This window comes from Arachis hypogaea, chromosome 17, assembly GCF_003086295.3.
Source record: "Arachis hypogaea cultivar Tifrunner chromosome 17, arahy.Tifrunner.gnm2.J5K5, whole genome shotgun sequence".
NCBI classification, from domain to species: Eukaryota; Viridiplantae; Streptophyta; class Magnoliopsida; order Fabales; family Fabaceae; genus Arachis; species Arachis hypogaea.
In genome coordinates, this window is record NC_092052.1 from 124,403,277 (window position 1) to 124,430,331 (window position 27,055).

Sequence of the window (27,055 nt, forward strand, 5' to 3'; positions counted from 1 at the left end):
AAGCAGTTTTGAGCTAAATTCTCAGCTCATTGTCATGGTGCAGCGAAATTGCCAGTATTCCGGTCTTCCACAGGAAGAACCTACTGAGTTTTCTGGCACAGTTCTTGCAAATTGCTGACACAGTGCGTGACAAGGAGGTAGATCAGGACGTATACAGGCTGTTGCTGTTTCCATTTGCTGTAAAAGATCAAGCTAAGAGGTGGTTAAATAACCAACCCACAGCAAGCATAAGAACATGGAAACTATTATCAAATAAATTCTTGAATCAATATTTCCCTCCAAAAAGGATGACACAGCTAAGGCTGGACATCCAAGGCTTTAAACAAAAGGATAATGAATCCCTTTATAATGCCTGGGAGAGGTACAGAGGGATGCTAAGGAAATGCCCCTCTGAAATGTTTTCAGAGTGGGTGCAGTTAAATATCTTCTACTACGGGCTTACAGAAAAGGCCCAGATGTCTCTAGACCACTCAGCTGGTGGATCTATACATATGAGAAAGACAATTGAAGAGGCTCAAGAGCTCATTGATACAGTTGCCAAAAATCAGCACCTGTACTCAAGTAGTGAGACTTCCATGAAAGAAGAGGCTGAGGCAGTATCCACTGAACTTAGTCCTCCAGAACAAATTGCTGAACTTAATCAGCAACTATCTTCTATAACAAGGCAGTTAGCAGAAGTTAAGGAGATGCTACAAGAAACCAAAAATGCTAACAAGGATATGAAATCACAATTGAATCAGACAAAACAACAATTATCAAAATAGATGACAGAGGAGTGCCAAGCAATTTAATTAAGAAGTGGAAAAACATTAAATACCTCAACTCAAAGCAGCAGAAAGCCAAGAAAAGAACAGCTGACAGAGGATGAGCAACCTGCTACCCAAAATCCCTCTAAGGACAGTAAGAGCCCAGAGAGGAATAAGTCTGGCGTTCAAACGCCAGAAAAGGGTGAGAATCTGGCGTTCAACGCCCAATCCATGTTCAGTTCTGGCATTCAAATGCCAGTGAGGGATCAGACACCTGTAAGTGCTGATAATAACTCCCTCAAGAAGGCTTCTCAACCTGCCTCTGTAGGAAATAAACCTGCAGCAACTAAGGTTAAAGAATATAAAGCCAAAATGCCTTATCCTCAGAAACTCTGCCAAGCGGAACAGGATAAACAATTTGCCCGCTTTGCAGACTATCTTAGGACTCTTGAAATAAAGATTCCGTTTGCAAAGGCACTTGAACAAATACCCTCTTATGCTAAGTTCATGAAAGAGATCTTAAGTCATAAGAAGGATTGGAGAGAAATAGAAAAAGTTTTTCTCACTGAAGAATACAGTGCAGTCATCCTAACAAGCTTACCAGAAAAGCTTAAGGATCCTGGAAGCTTTATGATACCATGCACATTAGAGGGTGCTTGTACCAAGACAGCTCTATGTGATCTTGGGGCAAGCATCAACCTAATCCCTGCATCCACTATCAGAAAGCTTGGCTTGACTGAAGAGGTCAAACCAACCCGGATCTGTCTTCAACTTGCTGATGGCTCCATTAAATACCCATCATTTATAATTGAGGACATGATTGTCAAGTTTGGGCCATTTGCCTTCCCTACTGACTTTGTAGTGCTGGAAATGGAGGAGCACAAGAGTGCAACTCTCATTCTAGGAAGACCATTCCTAGCAACTGGACGAACCCTCATTGACGTCCAAAAAGGGGAGATAACCCTGAGAGTCAATGAGGATGAGTTTAAGTTGAATGTTGTCAAAGCTATGCAACATCCAGACACATCAGAAGACTGCCTGAGCGTTGATATTATTGACTCCCTGGTGGAAGAGGTCAATATGAGTGAGAGTCTCGAATCAGAGCTAGAGGACATTTTTAAAGATGTTCAACCTGATCTAGAGGAACCAGAGGAAATAAAAGAACCTTTGAAAACTCCTTAAGAAGAGGAGAAACCTCCTAAACCCAAGCTCAAACCACTACCACCATCCCTGAAATATGCATTTCTGGGAGAAGGTGACACTTTTCCTGTAATCATAAGCTCTGCTCTAGAGACACAGGAAGAGAAAGCACTAATTCAGGTGCTAAGGACATACAAGACAGCTCTTGGGTGGTCCATAAGTGATCTTAAGGGCATTAGCTCAGCCAGATGCATGCACAAGATCCTATTGGAGGATGATGCTAAGCCAGTGGTTCAACCACAGAGGCGGCTAAATCCCGCCATGAAGGAGGTGGTGCAGAAAGAGGTCACTAAGTTACTAGAGGCTGTGATTATTTATCCTATTTCTAATAGCCCCTGGGTGAGCCCTGTCCATGTTGTCCCTAAGAAGGGAGGTATGACAGTAGTTCATAATGAAAAAAATGAACTGGTTCCTACAAGAACAGTTATAGGGTGGCGTATGTGTATTGACTACAGAAGCCTCAATACAGCCACCAGGAAGGATCACTTCCCTTTACCATTCATAGACCAGATGCTAGAAACACTAGCAGGTCATGAATACTACTGCTTTTTGGATGGCTATTCAGGTTACAACCAAATTGCATTAGATTCTCAGGACCAAGAGAAAACAGCATTCACATGTCCATCTGGAGTATTTGCATACAGAAGAATGCCTTTTGGTCTGTGCAATGCACCTGCAACCTTTTAGAGGTGCATGCTCTCTATCTTCTCTGATATGGTAGAGAAATTTTTGGAAGTCTTCATGGATGACTTCTCAATGTTTGGAGACTCATTTAGCTCCTGTCTTAACCATCTAGCACTTGTTCTGAAAAGATGCCAAGAGACTAACCTGGTTTTAAATTGGGAAAAATGTCACTTTATGGTGACTGAAGGAATTGTCCTTGGGCATAAAATTTCGAACAAGGGAATAGAGGTGGATCAAGCTAAGGTAGAGGTAATTGAAAAATTACCACCACCCACCAATGTTAAGGCAATCAGAAGCTTTCTGGGGCATGCAGGATTCTATAGGAGGTTTATAAAGGACTTTTCAAAAATCGCAAAACCTCTGAGCAATCTACTAGCTGCTGACACGCCATTTGTGTTTGACACAGAGTGTCTGCAGGCGTTTGAAACCCTGAAAGCTAAGCTGGTCACAGCACCAGTTATTTTTGTACCAGATTGGACATTACCTTTAGAACTAATGTGTGATGCCAGTGACCATGCCATTGGTGCAGTATTGGGACAGAGGTATAACAAGCTTCTGCATGTCATTTATTATGCTAGCCGTGTTTTAAATGATGCCCAGAAAAATTACACAACCACAGAAAAAGAGTTGCTTGCAGTGGTTTATGCTATTGACAAGTTTAGATCATACTTAGTAGGATCAAAAGTGATTGTGTACACTGACCATGCTGCTCTTAAATATCTACTCACAAAGCAGGATTCAAAGCCCAAGCTCATAAGATAGGTGTTGCTTCTGCAAAAGTTTGATATAGAAATAAGAGACAGAAAAGGGACAGAGAATCAAGTAGCTGATCACCTGTCCCGAATAGAACCAGTAGCAGGAGCATCCCTCCCTCCTACTGAGATCTCTGAAACCTTTCCAGATGAGCAATTATTTGCTATTCAGGAAGCTCTGTGGTTTGTAGACATTACAAACTATAAGACTCAAGGTTCTCCTTCTGTAACCATGGAGAGGAAGCATGAAAAACTTCTCTCAATACAGAGTCAAACAACACCCCCACATTCAAACTCTAAGTTTGGTGTTGGGAGGCCACAACCAAACTCTAAGTTTGGTGTTGAGAGGCCCCAACCCTGCTCTGATTATCTGTGAGGCTCCATGAGAGCTCACTGTCAAGCTATTGACATTAAAGAAGCGCTTGTTGGGAGGCAACCCAATGTTATTTAATTATAACTATTTATTTTCCAGTGCTATTTTATGTTTTCTTTAGGTTGATGATCATGTGAAGTCACAAAAACAACTGGAAAATCAAAAACAGAATGAAAAACAGCATTAAAAATAGCTCACCCTGGAGGAAGAGCTTACTGGCATTTAAACGCCAGTAAGAAGCATCAGACTGGTGTTTAACGCCAAAACAGAGCATCAAGTTGGCGTTTAACGCCAAGAAACGGAGAAAAGCTGGCGTTTAACGCCAGAAACAAGCAGCAATCTGGCGTTAAACGCCAGGATTGCACACTAAGGGCGTTTTTGCATGCCTCAATGGAGCAGGGATGATAAGTCCTTGACCCCTCAGGATCTGTGGACTCCACAGGATCCCCACCTGCCACACCTTTTCATACACACTTCCCCCACCCTTGGCCGAACCCACCACACACCTCCTTCTCCTCCTTTCCTCCTTCTTTTGCTCGAGGACGAGCAAACATTTTAAGTTTGGTGTGGAAAAAGCATTGCTTTTTTGTTTTTCCATAACCACTGATGCCTCAAGGGATGCACTTTCCTCCACAAAACTATTGGGAGCAGATTAACACCTCCCTATGAGAATTAAGTTCAAACATGGGACAACTAAGGGTGGAGCACCAAGAGCATTCCATCCTCCTCCATGAAATTAGAGAAGATCAAAGAGCTATGAAGGAGGAGCAACAAAGGCAAGGAAGAGACATAGAGGAGCTCAAGAGCACTATTGGTTCTTCAAAAGGAAGAAGACGCCACCCTCACTAAGGTGGACCCGATCCTTAATCTCCTTGTCTATTTATTTTTTTTTTCTTTTTTCATTCTCTATGCTTTATTTATGTTTGTGTCTTCATTACATGATCATTAGTATCTAGTGTCTATGTCTTAAAGCTATGAATGTCCTATGAATCCATCACCTTTCTTAAATGAAAAATGTTTTAATTACAAAAGAACAAGAAGTACATGATTTCGTATTCATTCTTGAAACTAGTTTAATTATTTTGATGTGGTGACAATACTTTTTGTTTTCTGAATGAATGTTTGAACAGTGCATATGTCTTTTGAATTTGTTGTTTATGAATGTTAAAATTGTTGGCTCTTGAAAGAATGATGAAAAAGGAGAAATGTTATTTGATAATCTGAAAAATCATAAAATTGATTCTTGAAGCAAGAAAAAGCAGTGCAAAAGCAAAAGCTTGCGAAAAAAAAAGGAAAGAAAAAGAAAAAGCAAGCAGAAAAATCCAGTAACCCTTTAAATCAAAAGGCAAGGGTAAAATAAAAAGGATCCAAGGCTTTGAGCATTAATGGATAGGAGGGCCCAAAGGAATAAAATCCTGGTCTAAGCGGCTAAACCAAGCTGTCCCTAACCATGTGCTTGTGGCGTGAAGGTGTCAAGTGAAAAGCTTGAGACTGAGCGGTTAAAGTCGTGATCCAAAGAAAAAAAAAGAGTGTGCTTAAGAACCCTGGACACCTCTAATTGGGGACTCTAGCAAAGCTGAGCTACAATCTGAAAAGGTTCACCCAGTTTTGTGTCTGTGGCATTTATGTATTCGGTGATAATACTGAAAAACAAAGTGCTTAGGGCCACGGCCAAGACTCATAAAGTAGCTGTGTTCAAGAATCAACATACTGAACTAGGAGAATCAATAACACTATCTGGATTCTGAATTCCTATAGATGCCAACCATTCTGAACTTCAAAGGATAAAGTGAGATGCCAAAACTGTTCAGAGGCAAAAAGCTACTAGTCCCGCTCATCTAATTGGAGCTAAGTTTCATTGATATTTTGGATATAGTATATTCTCTTCTTTTTATCCTATTTGATTTTCAGTTGCTTGGGGACAAGCAACAATTTAAGTTTGGTGTTGTGATGAGCGGATAATTTATACGCTTTTTGGCATTGTTTTCTAGAAGTTTTTAGTATAATTTAGTTAGTTTTTACTATGTTTTTATTAGTTTTTATGCAAAAATCACATTTCTGGACTTTACTATGAGTTTGTGTGTTTTTTGTGATTTCAGGTATTTTCTGGCTGAAATTGAGGGACCTGAGCAAAATCTGATTCAGAGGCTGAAAAAGGATTGCAGATGCTGTTGGACTCTGACCTACTTACACTCAAAATGGATTTTCTAGAGCTACAAGGGTTCAACTGGCACGCTCTCAATTGCGTTGGAAAGTAGACATCTAGGGCTTTCCAGAAATATATAATAGTCCATACTTTGCTCAAAGATAAACGACGTAAACTGGCGTTTAACGCCAGTTCCATGTTCCATTCTGGCGTTAAACGCCAGAAACAGGTTACAAGTTGGAGTTAAATGCCCAAAACAGGTTACAACCTGGCGTTTAACTCCAGAAACAACCTAGGCACATGTAAAGCTCAAGTCTCAGCCCCAGCGCACACCAAGTAGGCCCCGGAAGTGGATTTCTGCACTATCTATCGTAGTTTACTCATTTTCTGTAACCCTAGCTACTAGTTTCGTATAAAAACAACTTTTAGAGACTTACTATATACCAGATGACATTTTACACGTTTCATATTGTATTTCTGACGGCATGAGTCTCTAAACCCCATGGTTGGGGGTGAGGAGCTCTGCTGTGTTTCGATGAATTAATGCAATTACTACAGTTTTCCATTCAATCACGCTTGTCTCTATTCTAAGATATTCACTCGCACTTCACCCTGATGAATGTGATGATCCCTGACACTCATCACCATTCTCAACCTATGAACGCGTGCCTGACAACCACTTCCGTTCTACCTTAGATTGAGTGTATATTTCTTAGCCTGTTGGTTCATGATCAGAGTCTTCGTGGTATAGGCTAGGATTATTGGCGGCCATTCCTGAGATTCGGAAAGTCTAAACCTTGTCTGTGGTATTCCGAGTATGATCTGGGATGGGATTACTGTGACGAGCTTCAAACTCACGAGTGCTGGGCGTAGTGACAGACCCAAAAGGATCAATGGATCCTATTCCAACACGAGTGAGAACCGACAGATTATTAGCCGTGCGGTGACAGCGCATTTGGACCATTTCCCTGTGAGATGTGAAGAAGAAAGAAGAATGAGGATAGAATAATGAGATGAAGAGTTCGAATAAAAGGAGGTAAAAAATTTGAAAATTTAGAAGTGAAACGAGAAACTAGAATTAAAATATTTTTTGTTTTTATTTTATTTATTAATTGAATAGGAAATTAAAAGTTAATTAACTAAAAAGATTTGAAAAATTAGAAGGTAGTTTTCGAAAAAGAAGAGAGAGAGAGAGAGAAGTGAGAAGTTTTCGAAAATAGAAGAGAGATGAATTAGTTACGAAGTTTTGAAAAAGAAGAAAGAGAAAACAAGTAACTAATTAAGAAAGATTTGAAATTAAGATAAGATAGAAGATTAGAAAAAGAATTTAAATTAAAATTTAAAATTAGAAAAGATAAGATAAGAATTTTAAAAGATTTGATTTTGAATTTTGAAATTGAAGCAAGATAAGATAACGATTTGAAAATAAGTTTGAAAAGATAAGATATGGTGAAGATTTGAAAAAGATTTGAAAAAAGATAAGATTTAAAATTTGATTTTTGAAAAAGAATTAAATTTGAAATTTGAATTTTGAAATTGAGTTTTAAAATTTGAATTTGAAATAAGATAAGATAAGATTTTTTGAAATTTAAAGAAAGATAAAAAGATAAGGTGAAGATTTGAAAAAGATATAAAAAGATAAGAATTAAAATTTAAAATTTGACTTTAAGATAAGATAAGATAAGATAGTGATTTGAAATTAAAATTTGAAGAATTTTCGAAAATTCGATTAAAGATAGAAAATATATTTTTTATTTTTTGAATTAATGAAGAGAGAGAAAAACAACCAAAAGACACCAAACTTAAAATTTTTAGATCAAGAGACACTAATTTTCGAAAATTGAAAGAACAAACACCGAAAGACACCAAACTTAAAACTTTTAAGATCAAAACAAGAAAAGAAACAAGAACAACTTGAATACCAAGAAAGAACACTGAGACTAATTCAAAAATTTAGAGAAAACAAAGAACACACAAAGGACACCAAACTTAAGAATTAACACTAGACTCAAACAAAAGACACTATTTTTTGAAAATTTTTGGAAAAAGAAACAAGAAAGTTTGAAACTTTAACAAGAACAAGAACAAAAGACTCAAACAAAAGATAAAGATTAATAAAGAAAAGAAAAGGTTTTGAAAATTTTTTGAAAAGAAAACAAAAGTCTCAAATAAAATAGTAAAAATTACCTAATCTAAGCAACAAGATAATCCGATTGTTTGTCAAATCCAAACAATCCCCAACAACGGCGCCAAAAACTTGGTGCACGAAACTGGCTCCGCAGGTTTCGCACAGATAGACTAGCAAGTATACCGGGTCGTCCAAGTAATTCCTCAGGTGAGTGAGGGTCGATCCCACGGAGATTTTTGGTTTGAGCAAGCAGTGGTTACCTTGCAGATCTTAGTTAGGCAGATAGAAATTATAGTTTGTCACGAAAAACGTATAAAATAGAATAAATAAATAAAACGTTACTAGATAGGTGTGAAATCAATGGTATGAGAATGGTTGAGGCTTCAAAGATGCTTTGTCTTTCCGGATTAACTTTTCTTACTGTCTACTTCAATAACTTTCTGATTCATTCAATGGCAGCCGTAAGTGATTAACTCATGTCCTCTCATCAAGTTAACCTCCTCCACTGCAGCAATCCACTATGTTGAAGTGACTCATGTCCTCTCGTCAAGCCACCTCTAGGTCTCTCACTGTAGCAGAAGATGAAGCTCTAAGCAATCCACTCCCCTTCACGATCCTACTCAAGGTGCCACAGACAAGGCAGATCTTCCGGATCAGAAAGTGCTGCTTCTTTTACTCTAGCCTTAACGCCACAGAGACCTCACTTACCCACGATCAACGGAATTTCATGTCACATATCCAAAGTTGCCCAGGTACTCTATTGGAATCCGCAATGCAATCTCTAGCTTTGGTTCAACGCTATCCGGGTCAGGACTCACACGGAACCCATGTAGAACAAGGGTGATTGTCATTAGTCACTCTCAATTCATGAGATGAAGAACGAGAATGCATAAGAGAATAGAATCAGACATATTGAACTAAAACAGTAATATTATTGATCCATGAAACTCAGAAGAGCTCCTAACCTTAACCTTAGGAAGTTAGTGACTCATACTGTACAAAAGTAGTGAAGTATTCGAATGGGGGGGGGGAGTTAGGGTGATCTTCTCCTATATATACTAATATGCTAACTAAGAATTACAAAAATAAGATAAACTAAGTTGATCGTGTGAAAATCCACTTCTGGGGCCCACTTGGTGAGTGTTTGGGCTGAGCTTGAGTGAAATCCACGAGCCAGTACCCCTTAGGGGCGTTGAATGCTGGCTTGGGACTCCCTTTTGGGCATCGGATGCTAGCTGCTCCCTTGTGGGCGTTGAACGCCAAGAATAAGGTAGGTGGCTGGCGTTGAACGCCAGTTTTGGGCCTTCATTTCTAAAGCAAAGTATGGATTATTATATATTTCTAGAAATCCCTGGATGTTAGCTTTCCATAGCCATTGAGAGCGCGCCATTTGGACTTCTGTAGCTTCAGAAAAGCTCCTCGAGTGCACGGAGGTCAGATCCTGACAGCATCTGCAGTCCTTTCTCTGTCTTTGAATCAGACTTTTGCTCAAGCTCCTTAATTTCAGCCAGAAACAGGGACGGACCTAGAGGGGGGCGAGTAGTGGCCTCGCCCCCCCCCCCCCCCCCAAATTTTTAGAAACTATATTTATATATGAGATATGTATTTAAAAAAATAAAAATTATTATATAATTTAGTATTTTTATATGTATTATTTTTTATTATGTGATAGATTTATGTCTTAATTATTTAATTACTAATATTTTTCACTTAACTAATTTAATATCATACCCTCAAGTTTTTGTAACTCTCAAATTAGTTTTTATATAATAATTTCTATATTTATTTAAAAAAATTATTTGTTTATTTTATATTAACATATTTAAAATTTATATTGTTATATTAATAATAACTTATGTAGTTGTATTTTGGTAATCACATTATGTACTTTAGATATTCTTTTTCTTATAAAAAATACTTATTTTTCTTCTAAATTTACGTTGTTGAAAGAAAAACTTTTATAAAAATATCTTATATCTTGTATTCTATAAAGATATTGTGTCTTTCAAATAATTAATAATTTATCATTTATTTTCAAATTTTTAAAATTTTTTAAAAGAATTAATTTTAATTAATAAGATATGTGATCATTTTTAACTAAACACGCTATAAATTATTGGTACTTTATAATTTTTATAATGTACTATTGATATTGTTATATTTTTTAAGTAACTATCATATTAAAAATAAAATTGTGAAAAAATTATATATATATATATAAATTTTTTGAAAAACTAACTCTAATAACTATATGTTAATTATTTTTATGGAACAAAAAAAATTATCTAAAATTCGGCCCCTCCATACTAAACTTTCTAGATCCGTGATGAGCGGATAATTTATACGCTTTTTGGCATTGTTTTTAGGTAGTTTTTAGTAGGATCTAGCTACTTTTTAGTATATTTTTATTAGTTTTCAAGAAAAATTCACATTTCTGGACTTTACTATGAGTTTTTGTGTTTTTCTGTGATTTCAGGTATATTCTGGCTGAAATTGAGGGACCTGAGCAAAAATCTGATTCAGAGGCTGAAAAAGGACTGCAGATGCTGTTGGATTTTGACCTCCCTACACTCGAAATGGATTTTCTGGAGCTACAGAAACCCAATTGGTGTGCTTTCAATTGCGTTGGAAAGTAGACATCCTGGGCTTTCCAGCAATATATAATAGTCCATACTTTGCTCGAATTTTGATGACACAAACTGGCGTTTAAACGCCAACTTCCTGCCCTATTCTGGCGTTAAATGCCAAAACTGAGTTACAAGCTGGAGTTAAACGCCCAAACTAGCACCAAAGCTGGCGTTTAACTCCAAGAAAAGTCTCTACACGTGAAAGCTTCAATGCTCAGCCCAAGCACACACCAAGTGGGCACGGAAGTGGATTTCTGCATCATTTACTTATTTCTGCAAATCCTAGTTACTAGTTTAGTATAAAAACTACTTTTAGTGATTTATTTTATATCAATATTTGGACGTTTAGTCCTTAGACCATCCTTGATCGAATGTTCCTATTGTGACTATTGTACACATTTGGAGGCATGGCCGTTCACTTATGTATTTTCAACGGTGGAGTTTCTACACCCCATAGATTAAGGTGTGGAGCTCTGCTGTTCCTCATGAATTAATGCAAAGTACTATTATTTTTCTATTCAATTCAAGCTTATTCTTATTCCAAGATATTCACTCGTACTTCAACCTGATGAATGTGATGATCCGTGACACTCATCATCATTCTCACCTACGAACGCATGCCTGACAACCACTTCCGTTCTATCTGCAATAGCTTGAGCGTGTATCTCTTAGCCTCCATTCCGAAAAATAGGAGTCTTCGTGGTATAAGCTAGAATCAATTGGCGGCCATTCCTGAGATCCAGAAAGTCTAAACCTTGTCTGTGGTATTCCGAGTAGGATCTGGGAAGGGATGACTATGACGAGCTTCAAACTCGCGAGTGTTGGGCGTAGTGACAGATGCAAAAGGATCAATGGATCCTATTCCAACATGATCGAGAACCAACAGATGATTAGCCGTGCGGTGACAGTGCATTTGGACCATTTTCACTGAGAGGACGGACGGTAGCCATTGACAACGGTGATCCCCCAACATACAGCTTGCCATGAAAAGGAGTATGAATGATTGAATGAAGACAGTCGGAAAGCAGAGATTCAGAAGGAGCAAAGCATCTCCATACGCTTATCTGAAATTCTCACCAATGAATTACATAAGTATTTCTATTTTATTTTATATTTTATTTATATTTTAATTATCAAAACTTCATAACCATTTGAAATCTGCCTGACTGAGATTTACAAGGATGACCATAGCTTGCTTCAAGCCGACAATCTCTGTGGGATCGACCCTTACTCACGTAATGTTTATTACTTGGACGACCTAGTGCATTTGCTGGTTAGTTGTGCGAAGTTGTGAAGAAGAATTGAGATTACGATTGTGCGTACCAAGTTGTTGGCGCCTTTGAGATCACAATTTCGTGCACCAATCCGTCCCTGGCCAGAAAATACCTGAAATCACCATAAAACACACAAACTCAAAGTAGAATCCAAAAATATGAATTTTGCACTAAAACCTATAAAAATATAATAAAACTTAAACAAAACATAATGAAAACTATATAAAAATAACGCTAAAAAGCGTATAAAATATCCGCTCATCAATTATCCCTGCCCCTCCGAACGCTTGGTTGGAGGCTCTGTCAACATGAAGCTTCCACCGTGTGCTCGTATTCTCGGGTGCGTCACCAACTACCTCGACTAGGAAGTCTGCACCCGGACCCGACTCGCTAGTGGGCCGGGCCGGAACAAAACTCTTAGAAGGATGACGATTTATCAAATAGGCAGCTGTTAAAAAAGCATCTTCCTAAAAGATTTTAGGAAGTTTGACTATGGCAAAAAGAGTAAAATCAATTTTAACAATAATGTGCCTGTATTTTCTCTCAATCACACTTTGTTGTTGGTATGTATGAAGGCAGAAATTAAAAGTCTATGATTAATACTATTTTACTATAAAAATATACTTAAAAATGTGTGACAAGAATTTTATTGCATTGTCAGTTTGTATTGAGAGATATAGCTATAAGGATAAAGGCTAAGCTGTATTAGTAGGGTAGCTTGCTTTGGCTGCATTAGAATCTAATTGGGGAAGTATTTTATTTTCTTGTATATGATCTTCAAGGTTCTGACCTTTGATAGCAAATAAGCATGTTATTGCTAAGTTACAAAGTTTTTGTCATCGAGTTTATTTAAGATTAGAGCCAAATAATTTTTGAAACTGATAGAAGGAAGTGTGATAGCCATGGATGATTAAAAGGCTTTGATACCATGTGAACTTAATCGAAAAAGTAATGAAGAATCATGAACTGAGCTTAGTAATGCCCAGTTTCTTATGTGCTAAGAAAGACAAAGAAAGGATGATACAAAGAGAAAAGAGAGTGAATTGTATTTCATATTAATATAGAAAGTGTGATTATACATTGCTATTAATAAAAAGACTCATGTTGGGTCAGCCGCACCATACAATTATTTTAAGGTGAAAATTCAAGTACAATCAACTTTACGTAAAATTGATAATTGAGAGGTGTTAGATAAAAATTTAGTTAAATCAATTAAGTTAACTAAAAATTTAGTTAAATCAATTAAGTCATTTAATTGTTCTCAGCTATTAACTTTACGTAAAATCGACTGCAAAAGTTTTCATCTTATTTCAATAAATCGATCAGCTTAATTGCATGTATCACGGTAAAATAGCACTAAGATGTAATTTGATTGACCCTTGAAGTCAAAGTGAAGTTGATATCATTTGCTATTTTCTTCGCATCAAATGAGATGCCTTCTAATCCTCTTTTCGAAAATCCAGCACTGTAAATTCCATGTTCTCCTTTCCAATGATTTGGGTAACTTGGTTTTGGCATTCCATTCTCATTGAATAGATTCTTGTAATCCTGAACGGCCAAAAATGTAACACAATTAATTACAGAAACATATTTATTAAGTACATTAATCTAAACGGTAACACTACAAAGACAAAAAAAAAGTCAAAATTTATTATTAATCTATATTAAATAAGACAAGTTCTAGTTGGTTTTGTTTATTCTTTTTTGTTATAAAATATTTTTATAATTTAAAATTGAATTTGAGACTACTATACCCACTATCCATTGAATAGATTTGTTTCTTTAGGAAATACTATATTATTTCCGAAATAAAAATATAAATATACGCACCTTAAGCCACTTCAGCACATTGGTTTTGTATCCAGTAGCAAAGATGATTGCATCGAAATGAGCATGTTGTCCATCAACAAATTTAACTACCTTTCCTTCCTTGATACTTGAAATACCAGGATAAACCTAAATTTAATTTAAGACAAGGATAACTAATTGATCGGATAGAACCCATTGTTAATTAAGAAATCAATTTACAAATTATAATTAATTAACTAAAAAAGTATAAAAAATTAACTTTTACTTAAACAACATTAACCGACTTTAATGTTTAGATTTATAATTTAAAATCTAAAATTTTAGATAAATAAAATAATTTTAAAAAATCGACTGATCTTAAAAAATTGATTATCTAGCATTAAACAAGTATATATGTATTTATTACCTTCACTTTTCCCTTCTTAATCTTTTCTATACAACCAACATCAATGGTAGGAGTAGTACCACCTTTTATTTTGAGTGCAAAAGGTCCCTCCTTTGGCCTCGTCAAACCATACTTAAACATATTCCCATACTTCAATTTGCTCATAAGAACCATCATCTTGTCCACTTTATCCACCATGAAGTGTTTCAGCATCAACATACCCGCATACACCATTTCCTTAGTAAAATAATGCACCTGAATGAATAGCATACACCCACTATTAAATTTTGTTGGTTATTTTGAACTCTATAGGGTTCATATATTAGAACAGATGCAATGCATGCAATTTGATTGCAAGCACAAGAATTTACATAAGAGAAATGTTAGGGCCAGCCAATTTTGTGATTTGTAGCAATTAATTAGTTATCATTATTGTTTTTAATAGTGTGAGATTATATCTAATTATATAAAATTATTCACTTTTTTTTTACTAATTAAGTGCTGGCTAGATAAACTTTCTCTTCACATAATTAAATAGCTCATATATATTTTAAGTTGATTTATTAACACTCTAATTTCAAAAATTATAAAACCATCTTTTTCAAAGATACAGACATATAAATAGTTACATATCTAGATAGAAAAATAATTTACCTGACTTCTGACGACAATAGAGGTATATGCACCCCAAGTTGAAAGATCATAAGCAATTTCCATGCCAGAATTGCCACATCCAACAACCAAAACATTCTTCTTGTACATTTCTCTCCCATTCAAATACTTGCTACAATGCATGGACTCTCCTTGATAGCTCTCAAGTCCTTTAATGTTTGGGATGTACTCTTCACTATTCTCTCCACTCGCAACCACCAAAAACTCCGCTTCATAGATCTCGTCGGCACCGGAAGAGTTGTTGGTAACAAGGAGCCTCCACTTTCCATTGCTTTGGTCAATTAAAGCAGAGTCAACAGAGCAGTTGTAGTTGATGGCAATGTTGAAATGCGCGATGTAAGAGTCAATGTAGCGCAAGAAATCAACCCTAGGGACAAAATTGGGAAAGTCAGAAGGAAAAGGATAATGTGGAAGGCTACAAAAGTCTTTTCCTAAGTGTAGTTTCAAACGATCATAGGCTCTTTTCCTCCAAAGAGAAACAGGGCAATCATCTCTTTCAAGAACAATGTTAGAGATTCTGAGTTTGTTGAGGCACCCTGCGGTTGCTATTCCAGCTGGTCCTGCACCTACAATCACAACAGGTACTTCAATAATCTGCATGCTTGATTGTTATAGTTAATAATCAATTTTTTTTTGGTGACTAATGAATAATCAATTTAGTCTTGGTGTTTTTATAGTTTTATAAAGTTCTGTTATTATTGAAAACGTGCATGAATTGTGATGATCTTTTTATAGTTTTTTGTTTGTTTTGTTGTAATTATGGGGCAATGCATATGTTTTGAAGATAGTCTAATTGGTTAGTCAAGTAATTTTCAAGCCAAATTTATTCTTACCGTCTAAAATTAAAAATCAGTTATCAAATTAAAACTAAAATATAAAATATATATTTAAAATATATGAAACATTATATTTAAAATATATATATATATATATATATATATAATATTTTTTAATTTTTATACATAACATATTATACAATAGGAGTAATATATCATTTAAGAAGATGATTTAATTAACATGTGTTTTAAGGTTATACATGTTATAGTTATTATTAATAAAAAATTAATTTTTTTACTTTACCATGCAACATTTCTATCTAGGGATGTTAATGGGGCGGGGTGGGGGCGGGGGCAGGGGATACCTCCTTGCTCCCTGTTTTTGCCCCCCCAAAATTGATCCCCATTTCCCTCGTTTTCTGTGTTCTTCGCGGGTCCACATTCCCCATCTCTTTATGTTGAACATTTATATGAAAATTATAGTAAAAAATAAAAAAAAACTACAAAACATTATTACAAACATATCTTATCCAAGATTATAAGTCAAGAAATACAACATAACAAATCATAGCCCATAAGGGGATAAGCACTGAACAAGAAGAGTGGCCGGTAGTGACTGGCGAAAGGGTATGCTGCTATGGCTGTGACTGTCGACACAACTATGGGGGATTGGGAGTTTTGAACTTTTCTGGAGAGTTGGGGCTTCGAAACGGCGCTAAGTGGAGTAGTAGGAGAGAATGGAAGACATTAAATAAGGTAGGGTTAGGGTTTTCAATAGGTGAAATCCCTAAAAAGTCTTTATATTGGGAATAAATTCAGGGTATTTAAATAAACTCAAGAATTTGGGGAATTATCGGGGGCGAGGTGGGGATCCCCGCTCGGGTCCCCGTGCGTGTTTCGGGGGGATTTTAGTCCCCATCCCCATCTCCACGAAAAAAATCTCCACCTTCAGGTTCCCATTCAGAGCAGTCCCCATAGGGATCCCCGTGTTTCGGAGAATTTTGACACCCCTATTTCTATCTGAAACACTTAGCTATTTGTTTATTCCCTCTCAAACACCTTTTTTCCCCTCCTTCGTACTTGCTAAAGGATGGAAAAGCGTTGATTGTTCCTTGGACTGACTAAAGAGGAGTGATAATTAATATAAAATTTGAGAATGTCAATATCATTTTTTAATGTATGTATTTTAATTTACTCTATTTAATATTTATAAAAATATTTAAATTTATTTAAAATAAATAAATAATAATTTCTTATTACAAAAGATTTAAACGCTAACAAAATTAACCATAAAAGAATAAAATTAAAGTTATACCCATAAAAAATGAGTTATGTTCGACAAAAATAATTAATTATTAATTTTTTATTATTTCTATTAAAAATTTAATTACAATGCCCAAATTATCCCATTCTCTTCCATTATCTTCAACTTTTTAAATTTTTCAACTCAAGTCTCTGTTACCAACAAAATCACTACCTTTTTTTCTCAAATTTTGAATACCACCATCATCACCACCATCACTATCAATATCACAGTCAATACAACTCATCAATAAACCGAGACAGAATGAGACAAAAGGAGATAAACTACTGAAGGAAGATAAACAAAGCCAGGGGTAGTAACAGAGAGCAAAAATTATCAACGTTGTTGTCTTCAGCAATCGTTAAGCTCAGGAGAAGGAGGAGAAGCGTTGCTTCCGTCATTGAGGCGGTTCTGCCGGAGGCGGCGACGGAAGAAAGATGCTCTAACCCTAACTCCAGTATATTCCCGGCGTATTCTTGTTGCAGCAGTGGATCTGTTGTCAGAGAAATTAAAAGGTTATTATAGTTGTTAGAGAAATTGAATAAGAGCTATCACTCATTTCATTTTCTATATAAATTCTCTAAATTGAACAAAAAAATGTTATTATTTGAGTTTATAGATTTTTATTGAACTTTTGTTTTGTTTGCCCCTTATTTGATTGTTTCTTCTTGCTTTATTTTCCGTGATTCCCATGTTTGTGTGCGAAGCAGTCTTTTGGTGGCAAACTATTGAAGAAGATTGCAAGAAGAAAATCAATAGTTGTTAGCATAGTTGTATTTAGTTTATCTCTTTTGTCTCACTCTCTTTGTGATTTTGCTGTTAAACAGAGAGTTGAGTTGAAGAATTTGAAAAGTTAAAGATAATAGAAGAGATATGGGTATTATGCATGGGTATTTTGATTAATTTTTTTAATAGAAATAATAAAAAATTAATAATTAGTTATTTTTGTCGAACATAATTCATTTTTTATGGATACAACTTTAATTTTATTTTTTTATAGTTAGTTTTTGTCAATATTCGAATCTTTTGTGGTAAAAGATGGTTATTTACTCTTAAAAAAATTATTGCCATTCATCTTAAAGGAAAATGTTTCTTTTTTTTTTCCTACTTTATAATTTTTTTAATTATTAAACTGAGGACACTTAACACGTTCATTTCCAGATAAACTGGAAACTTTGAGAATACTATGATGAATTCTTGAAGGAGGAATAATAAGACGCTGATTTCCAGTTGAGAATACTATGATGAATTCTTGAAGGAGTAATAATAAGACGCTGATTCATTTTTGCATACATTGATTTGAGACTCGTCATATTTTATTTCATATGGTTTTGTTAATTTATGTAATATTCAATTGTTCTTTATTCATGAATGAAATAGAGTTTTGTTACAGAAATAACCTATAGTCTTATTCAAAATTAAAACTCAATTCAATGAATTTTGCAGAATATAAATTAATGTGTTCAAACTAACATCATCCTTTAATTATTTGGGAATTCAAAAAGAATATTTACTTTCTATATCTTTTTGTATAAAATATTATTTTAGATTAAAAATTTTCAATGGTTTCTAATTTCCATATATATGAATTTTAAAATGTATAAAATATTCAATAGATTTCTTATAAGTTAAGAGTCAATATTCGGTTCTTCTATCCCAAATAATTGTCCATTTTTAATACTACTCCTATGTTGTTACTTGTTACAAACAAACAAGTATTCATTTAGAAAATTAGGTAACATTAATAACTAATTTATTTTTTACTAATTAAATGAAGATCGATGAGGCAGTAAGTTAAAAAGAAAACAGTAAAATGTTATAATTAAAACTACCCGTTGGTCAAAAATAAAATAAATTTTGAGATATCAAAGTCAAGGCCCGACAAGTACTTTTCGAAGGACATAGTACTCGTCGAAGGAGATGTATCGAGGAGAGAGATAAGGTTGATCGACAAATCTTATCGAAGAAGATTATTGAGTGAAGATAATTGATGGCAGTTATTCACAGCATACAAAGCGTGAAAACAGTTACTTAAAGATTAATACACGTGTGAAATATATTTGAATTTGATTAGTCGAAAAGTCCTATAAATATATGAAGATTGAAAAGAATAAGGATTGAAATCTCATTTCAAAAAATATTCTCGCACTCTTATATTCCCACCGAATTTCTGAGTTTGTTAAGAGCTTCCTTTTCTCTAGGGTTTCTTTCATGTCTTTTACATTTATTTTAATTTCTTGTAATCTTTATCTTCTTACAAATTTATCTTTTCAACAAAGTTGTTCTTTTTATTCCTTTTAGAGTTTTCGTACTTTGTATTTGATTTCAAAGTCCTTCGATTTTATCGAAGGCAGTTTATTGCTTTCTTTAAATTAAATGCTATTTCTTTCCTTTCCAGTTGTTTTATTTCCAAAGTTATCCTTTTTTTTTTTCAGATTTTTCTTTGTTATTTTAGCTGATTTAAAAGAATCTTTTATGCACTTTCAAGAACTGGTACTCACAAGAGGAGTAGGTTTTGCTCTCAGATCCTAGATATCAAACCACCCAAATTTGCTAAAATCTATAAAAACAAATTGGCGCACTCAGTGGGATAGTTTTAAAAGTTAAGTGTGTCAAAAAAATTTTGTCATGATCTAGTGCATGCAACTTAGAAGTGGTAGAATTATACATATGATAGACGAAATTTCTAATACTAAATCATCTGCAAATAATAATGTTGTTATAGTTGCACAAACGTCAGTGGAGATGACGTCACGTTCTAAAAGTGGTACATTAGTGGAGAATGCAACAGTTACTAATCCTCCAGTTGGGAATAACTGGTGAAATTCACGCCCACAAATTGCTTTGACGCAAGCACAACCACCAGTAACCGTTGGTTGGCCTCCTTATGGCCTACCTCCAGGTTATAATTCACCAATGGGTGGTTATGTTCCTCCAATTAGATTTGGAATTATGTCAATTAGCAATTCATTTTTTTCATTACATATTGAGTTTTCTCGTGATTATCAAGTGGCTTCCACATCGAATGGTCCTGGTTCGATGGCTGCTTTTCGACAGCATATCGATGAAAGTTATCATGATTTGGTCAATTTATTGACCCAGCAAATGACAACTATATTGAACCCAATGATGGCTGATCATGAGTAAAAATTTGAGCGTCTTGCTAGACAAGTTGAGCGGATTGCTCGAATCATTGATTATGATGAAGGTGATCAATAAAATATGCAAATGAACTGAGAGGATCTGATGAAAATGCCTAACAATAGGGATGGTGATATGCATTTTGAAGAAGATATTCTTCGAGTGATTTGACGAGATCAAAACACGGATGACGTTTTGGCTCAAATGCGAGCTAATCAACGTGGTGAGAGATACCAAGTTACTAGAATTGTTGAGGATGTGCTTAATAGAGTCGGATTCAATGTGGGTTTCATGAATCGACCATACTTTGTTTCTGCTTTTCCTGCTGTTGTGCAAGCGGCAGAGGTACCAAGAGGTGTGAAAAACCCTAAAATAATAACAAAGTTTGTGGGTGAAGTTGGTGAATCGACTACTGAGCATATTGTTCGATCTATTATTGAATTGGGAAATTTAGCAAATGATGAGAACTTGAAGATGAAAATTTTTCCTTCTTCTTTAACGAAGAATGCATTTACTTAGTTTTCTAACCTCATGCCTAATTTGATTTTAACTTGGGCATAATTAGAGAATGCTTTTCATTCTCAATTTTTTAGAGGTGAATTGAATGTGACAGTTACTGATTTAGTGGCTTTGAAACGAGAAGATGGTGAATCAATAGATGACTTCGTGATTTGTTTTAAAAATGCTCGAAGTCGATGTTATGTGTCTTGTCCTGAAAGTGAAGTAGTGAAAATAGCGACCATGTATTTAAGATTTTACATACGTCAAAAGTTGCTTAATGTTGATATACTTAACTTAGCTCATTTAGTTGAAAGTGTTCGTCAAATAGAAATTCTTCGAAAGGATACAGAAAGATTTAAAAATGAGAAAAGGTTGAAAAATAAATCTTTTTCTCGAAAAGAAAAGGTTTCATATGTCGAAATAAAATCCTCAAGTGAAGAATTTGATTTTGAATTTTCTGAAGTTGATTTGGTTGAATTAAAGAATGGTCCACCTTATGTATACTCTCTGCTTAAGAAAATCACGAATGTTGATAGATCTAATGATACAAACATAAGAGTGGAAAGAATTATAGCTTCGATATTTCAAAATCATATCAAATATTTGATGTGTTTCTTAAAGATAAACAATTAATCTTGCCAGAAGGCAAGACATTGCTTTCAATAAAAGATTTAAAGGAGAAACCTATTGTAACTTTTATCAAGCAATTAGCCATTCGACTAATAAATGTGTTCGTTTCAGAGACTTGATTCAAGAAACAATTATGGAAGGGAGATTAAAGTTCGATGATGGTGAAAAAGATATGAAGGTTGACTCTGATCCTTTTGATGTTGGTGCAAATTTTTCAGAGCCTTTCTTAGGGATCAACATGTTTGGTTTTTCTTATGAATTTGATACTGTTCTAGGGAATTTTGAAGATAATGTTCGACCAGTGTATCCGGGTGTTGGTGAAGGATTGTTAGAATTTCTGATGCAGCAGAAATTGAAAGATCGATATGTGTCTTTGTGCTCTCGGTGTAATGTTGTGTTCGATGTTGATGCTGCATCTATCTTTGAGAAAGAAAAAATGAAAAAAGCGTTAGCCCATAAAGAAGAACAAATTCGTCAAAGGCAACCTCCTCGAAGACAAGAGGGACAAAGTTCTGATGTCTCTTAGAGGAATTTTTCTTCTTCAATGAGTCATTCACAAGCTGTGGGTGTGCAATAGATACGAAATTGTCAGGAGTTTTGTAATTGAGATGCACAATATAGGGTAACCCTCAGAGAGGTCATCGAGGTTTCAATCGAGGCCATTATCCATATCCTTGAGGAAGAGCTAGAGGAAATTGAGGTGGAAGGAATGGATGACAAATAGTGCAGAAGGAATCATCAAATTCTAAAGACAAGGGAGAAACACCTTTTTTTCATTCTTGAATAGTCTTCCCGTCTAATAGGAAACCCGTTCCTAAAGGGATTCCCTCACTAGCTAAATTTAAAAAGGGCAAAGCTGTTGTTGTAGCACCAATTGATGATAAAGAAAAAGATGTTGAATTGGGTAAAGAATATTTCGAGGAAGGTGATGAGGAAATAGTAAGCACTATTTTGATGATACAAACTGAATACTTAGGGGAATACGAAGGAAATTCGAATGAGGATTATGATGTGGAAGATGAAGAAGCTTTTGATTTTATTCATTCAGAAGGTGAATTAGGATATTTTTAAAGGCCGACAGAAAAGCAAAAGTCACATCTTCAACTATTGCATGTTACTGCTTATATGAGTGGTATTTGTGTTAACAAAATTTTGGTCGATGGAGGAGCAGCAATTAGTTTGTTGCCAGAACGAACGCTAACTAAGGTAGGGAAGTATTTTGATGATTTGATCCCTAATAATATTTCAGTGACCGATTATAGCGGTGTATCAACCCCTGCAAAAGGGTTAGTTACTCTTCAAGTGCAAGTGGGATCTTCATGTCGAAATACTGTTTTTGTGGTGGTGTCTTCGAAGGCTAGCTATAATGCATTGCTTGGACAAGATTGGATTCATGGTGTTGGAGCTGTACCTTTGACCGTGCATCAGAGTATTCTTCTTTGGATTGATGAAGGAATATATGAAGAGATAAAAGCAGATTCGAGCCTTTATGTGGAACAGTTACATGTCGATTTTAAGGTGTATAATGAAAAAATGAAACCTCTTAATGTCAATAGGATGCTTAATTCTTATAATTGTGAAAGCTATTTTTTGACTTCAGAAGGACTTAATGTGAAGCTTTGTGATGAGCGGATAATTTATACGCTTTTTGGCATTGTTTTTAGTATGTTTTTAGTAGGATCTAGTTACTTTTAGGGATGTTTTCATTAGTTTTTATGTTAAATTCACATTTCTGGACTTTACTATGAGTTTGTGTGTTTTTCTATGATTTCAGGTATTTTCTGACTGAAATTGAGGGACTTGAGCAAAAATCAGATTCAGAGGTAGAAGAAGGACTGCTGATGTTGTTGGATTCTGACCTCCCTGCACTCAAAGTGAATTTTCGGGAGCTACAAAACTCAAAATGGCGCGCTTCTAATTGCGTTGGAAATTAGACATCCAGGGCTTTCCAGCAATATATAATAGTCCATACTTTAGCTGAGTTTAGACGATGTAAAAGGGCGTTGAACGCCAGTTCTACGCTGCAGTCTGGAGTTAAACGCCAGAAACACGTCACGAACCAGAGTTGAACGCCAGAAACACGTTACAACCTGGCGTTCAACTCCAGAAAGAGCCTCTGCACGTGTAACATTCAAGCTCAGCCCAAGCACACACCAAGTGGGCCCCGGAAGTGGATTTATGCATCAATTACTTACTTCTGTAAACCCTAGTAACTAGTTTAGTATAAATAGGACTTTTTACTATTGTATTAGTATCTTTTGATCATTTTTAGATCTCTAGACCTCCATGGGAGGCTGGCCACTTGGCCATGCTTACCCTATATTCACTTATGTATTTTTCAACGGTAGAGTTTCTACACCCCATAGATTAAGGTGTGGAGCTCTGCTGTTCCTCATGAATTAATGCAAAGTACTACTGTTTTTCTATTCAATTCAACTTATTCCGCTTCTAAGATATTCATTCGCACTTCAACATGAATGAGATGAACGTGACAATCATCATCATTCCCTATGAACGCGTGCCTGACAACCACTTCCGTTCTACCTTAGATTGAATGAGTATCTCTTGGATCTCTTAATCAGAATCTTCGTGGTATAAGCTAGATTGATGGCGGCATTCATGAGAATCCGGAAAGTCTAAACCTTGTCTGTGGTATTCCGAGTAGGATTTAGGGATTGAATGACCGTGACGAACTTCAAACTCGCGAGTGCTGGGCATAGTGACAGACGCAAAAGGATAGTAAATCCTATTCCAGTATGATCGATAACCTCCAAATGATTAGCCATGCAGTGACAGCGCATTGGACCATTTTCACAAGAGAGGATGGGATGCAGCCATTGACAACGGTGATGCCTCCAGATGATTAGCCATGCAGTGACAGCGCATCGGACCATTTTCACAGAGAGGATGAAAAGTAGCCATTGACAACGGTGATCCCCTTACATAAAGCTAGCCATGGAAAGGAGTAGGATTGATTGGATGAAGACAGCAGGAAAGCAGAGGTTCAGAGGAACGAATGCATCTCTATATGCTTATCTGAAATTCCCACCAATGAATTACATAAGTATTTCTATCTTTATTTTCTATTTATTTATTATTAATATTCGAAAACTTCATAACTATTTGATATCCGCCTGACTGAGATTTATAAGGTGACCATAGCTTGCTTCATACCAACAATCTCCGTGGGATCGACCCTTACTCACGTAAGGTTTTATTACTTGGACGACCCAGTGCACTTGCTGGTTAGTTGTGCGAAGTTGTGAAGTTATGTTTGGACCATGGTATTGTGCACCAGTTGTTGGTGCCATTGCCAGGGAGAGAATGAACAAATTTTACAACCTCAGAGTAACAATTTCGCATTATCAAGTTTTTGGCGCCGTTGCCGGGGATTGTTTGAGTTTGGACAACTGACGGTTCATCTTGCTGCTCAGATTAGGTAAATTTCTTTTTATTTTATTTTTAAAAATTTTTCAAAAATCTTCAAAAATTTCTCCTTTATTTTCGAAAAATAGAAAAAAAAAATAAAATAAAAATTCTTTTCAAAAAAATTTTTTATTATGTTCTTCAGAATTTTTAAGAATGAATTCTAGAGTTTCATGAAGCATGTGAAGCCTGGCTGGCTGTAAAGCCATGTCTAAATTTATTTGGACTGGGGCTTCCAACCCAACATTATCAAGAGCAAGCCAGTTGTTGCTAATCCACCTGCTGCTATTCCTGATCCACCTGATTTACATGCTAAAGCTTGACTGGCCATTAAGCCATGTCTAACCCTCAGATTGGAGCTTTAGACTAAAGAGCACAAGATTCTTGGAATTCACATTAAAAAAAATTTGAAATCCTTATTTTTCTTTTTCAAACAATTTTTGAAAAATACAAAAAAGTTAGAAAATCATAAAAATCAAAAATATTTTGTGTTTCTTGTTTGAGTCTTGAGTCAGATTTTAAGTTTGGTGTCAATTGCATGTTCATCTTGCATTTCTCGAAAAAATCATGCATTCATGGTGTTCTTCATGATCTTCAAGTTGTTCTTGGTAAATCTTCTTGTTTGATCTTGATGTTTTCTTGTTTTGTGCCTTTTCTTGTTTTTCATGTGCATTTTTGCATTCATAGTGTCTAAACATGAAAAATTTCTAAGTTTGGTGTCTTGCATGTTTTCTTTGCATATAAAAATTTTTAAAAATATGTTCTTGATGTTCATCATGATCTTCAAAGTGTTCTTGGTGTTCATCTTGACATTCATAGTGTTCTTGCATGCATTCATTGTTTTGATCTAAAAATTCTCATGCATTGAGTCTTTTTCATGTTTTTCTCTTTCTTCATTAAAAATTCAAAAATTAAAAAAAAAATATCTTTTCCTTTTTCTTCTCATAAATTCGAAAATTTGAGTTGACTTTTTCAAAAAATTTTAAAATTCAATTGTTTCTAATGAGTCAAATCAAATTTTCAATTTAAAAATCTTATCTTTTCCAAAAGCTTTTTCAAAAATCAAATCTTTTTCATTTTTCTTATTTATTTTTGAAAATTTTAAAATTATTTTTCAAAAATCTTTTCCTTAATTTTATATCATATTTTCGAAAAATATCTTCAACAATTAATGTTTTGATTCAAAAATTTCAAGTTTGTTACTTGCTTGTTAAGAAAGATTCAAACTTTAAGTTCTAGAATCATATCTTGTGATTTCTTGTGAATCAAGTCATTAATTGTGATTTTAAAAATCAAATCTTTTTCAAAACTAATTTTAATCATATCTTTTCAAAAATATCTTTTTATCTTATCTTTTTCAAAATCATATCTTTTCTTAACATTCTTATCTTTTCAAAATTGAATTTCAAAATTTGTTTCAACTAACTAATTGACTTTTTGTTTGTTTCTTATCTTTTTCAAAACTACCTAACTATCTCTCTCTCTCTCTCTCTCATTTTCGAAAATCTCTTCCCTCTTTTTCAAAAATTCTTTTTAATTAACTAATTGTTTCAATTTTTAATTTTAATTTGATTTCATTCCTAATTTTCGAAAATCACTAACCCCTTTTCAAAATTTTATTTTTGAAAATCCTCTTTCTCTCTCATCTCCTTCTATTTATTTATTCATCTACTAACACTTTATCTCACCCAAATTCGAACCCCCTCTTCCATCTGTGTTCGAATTTTCTCTTCTTCCCTTCTTTACACTACATTCTTTTCTTCTTCTACTCACACAGGGGAACCTCTATACCTGGGCAAAGAGGATCCCTATTATTATTTTCTGTTCCCTTCTTTTTCATATGAGCAGGAGCAAGGACAAGAACATTCTTGTTGAAGCAGATCCTGAACCTGAAAGAACTCTGAAAAGGAAACTAAGAGAAGCTAAAATACAACAATCCAGAGACAACCTTACAGGAATTTTCGAACAAGAAGAGGATATGGCAGCGGAAAATAATAATAATGCAAGGAGGATGCTTGGTGACTTTATTGCACCTAATTCTAATTTACATGGAAGAAGCATCTCCATCCCTACCATTGGAGCAAACAATTTTGAGCTGAAACCTCAATTAGTTTCTATGATGCAACAAAACTGCAAGTTTCATGGACTTCCATCTGAAGATCCTTTTCAGTTCTTAAATGAATTCTTGCAAATCTGTGATACTGTTAAGACTAATGGAGTAGATCCTGAAGTCTACAGGCTCATGCTTTTCCCGTTTGCTGTAAGAGATAGAGCTAGAATATGGTTGGATTCTCAATCTAAGGATAGCCTGAACTCTTGGGATAAGCTGGTCAAGGCTTTCTTAGCCAAGTTCTTTCCTCCTCAAAAGCTAAGTAATCTTAGAGTGGATGTTCAAACCTTCAGACAGAAAGAAGGTGAATCCCTCTATGAAGCTTGGGAGAGATACAAGGAACTAACCAAAAAGTGTCCTTCTGACATGCTT

At 35.1% G+C, this 27,055-nt stretch overlaps 1 protein-coding gene and 1 non-coding gene across 2 annotated transcripts; both read right to left on the reverse strand.

Moving 5' to 3' along the window:
* Positions 1-13,286: 13,286 nt before the first annotated feature.
* LOC112763847 (probable indole-3-pyruvate monooxygenase YUCCA11) lies at positions 13,287-16,021 on the reverse strand. Its single transcript, XM_072222026.1, has 5 exons — positions 15,938-16,021; positions 14,779-15,405; positions 14,146-14,379; positions 13,761-13,886; positions 13,287-13,478 (listed from the first exon to the last, which is right to left on the reverse strand). The coding sequence occupies exons 1-5, from the start codon at positions 16,019-16,021 to the stop codon at positions 13,287-13,289; spliced, it is 1,263 nt and encodes a 420-aa protein (XP_072078127.1).
* Positions 16,022-26,947: 10,926 nt separating this feature from the next.
* On the reverse strand, positions 26,948-27,055 carry LOC112768818 (small nucleolar RNA R71). The gene has a single exon (XR_003186204.1). It is a non-coding gene; the product is annotated as a small nucleolar RNA R71 (small nucleolar RNA).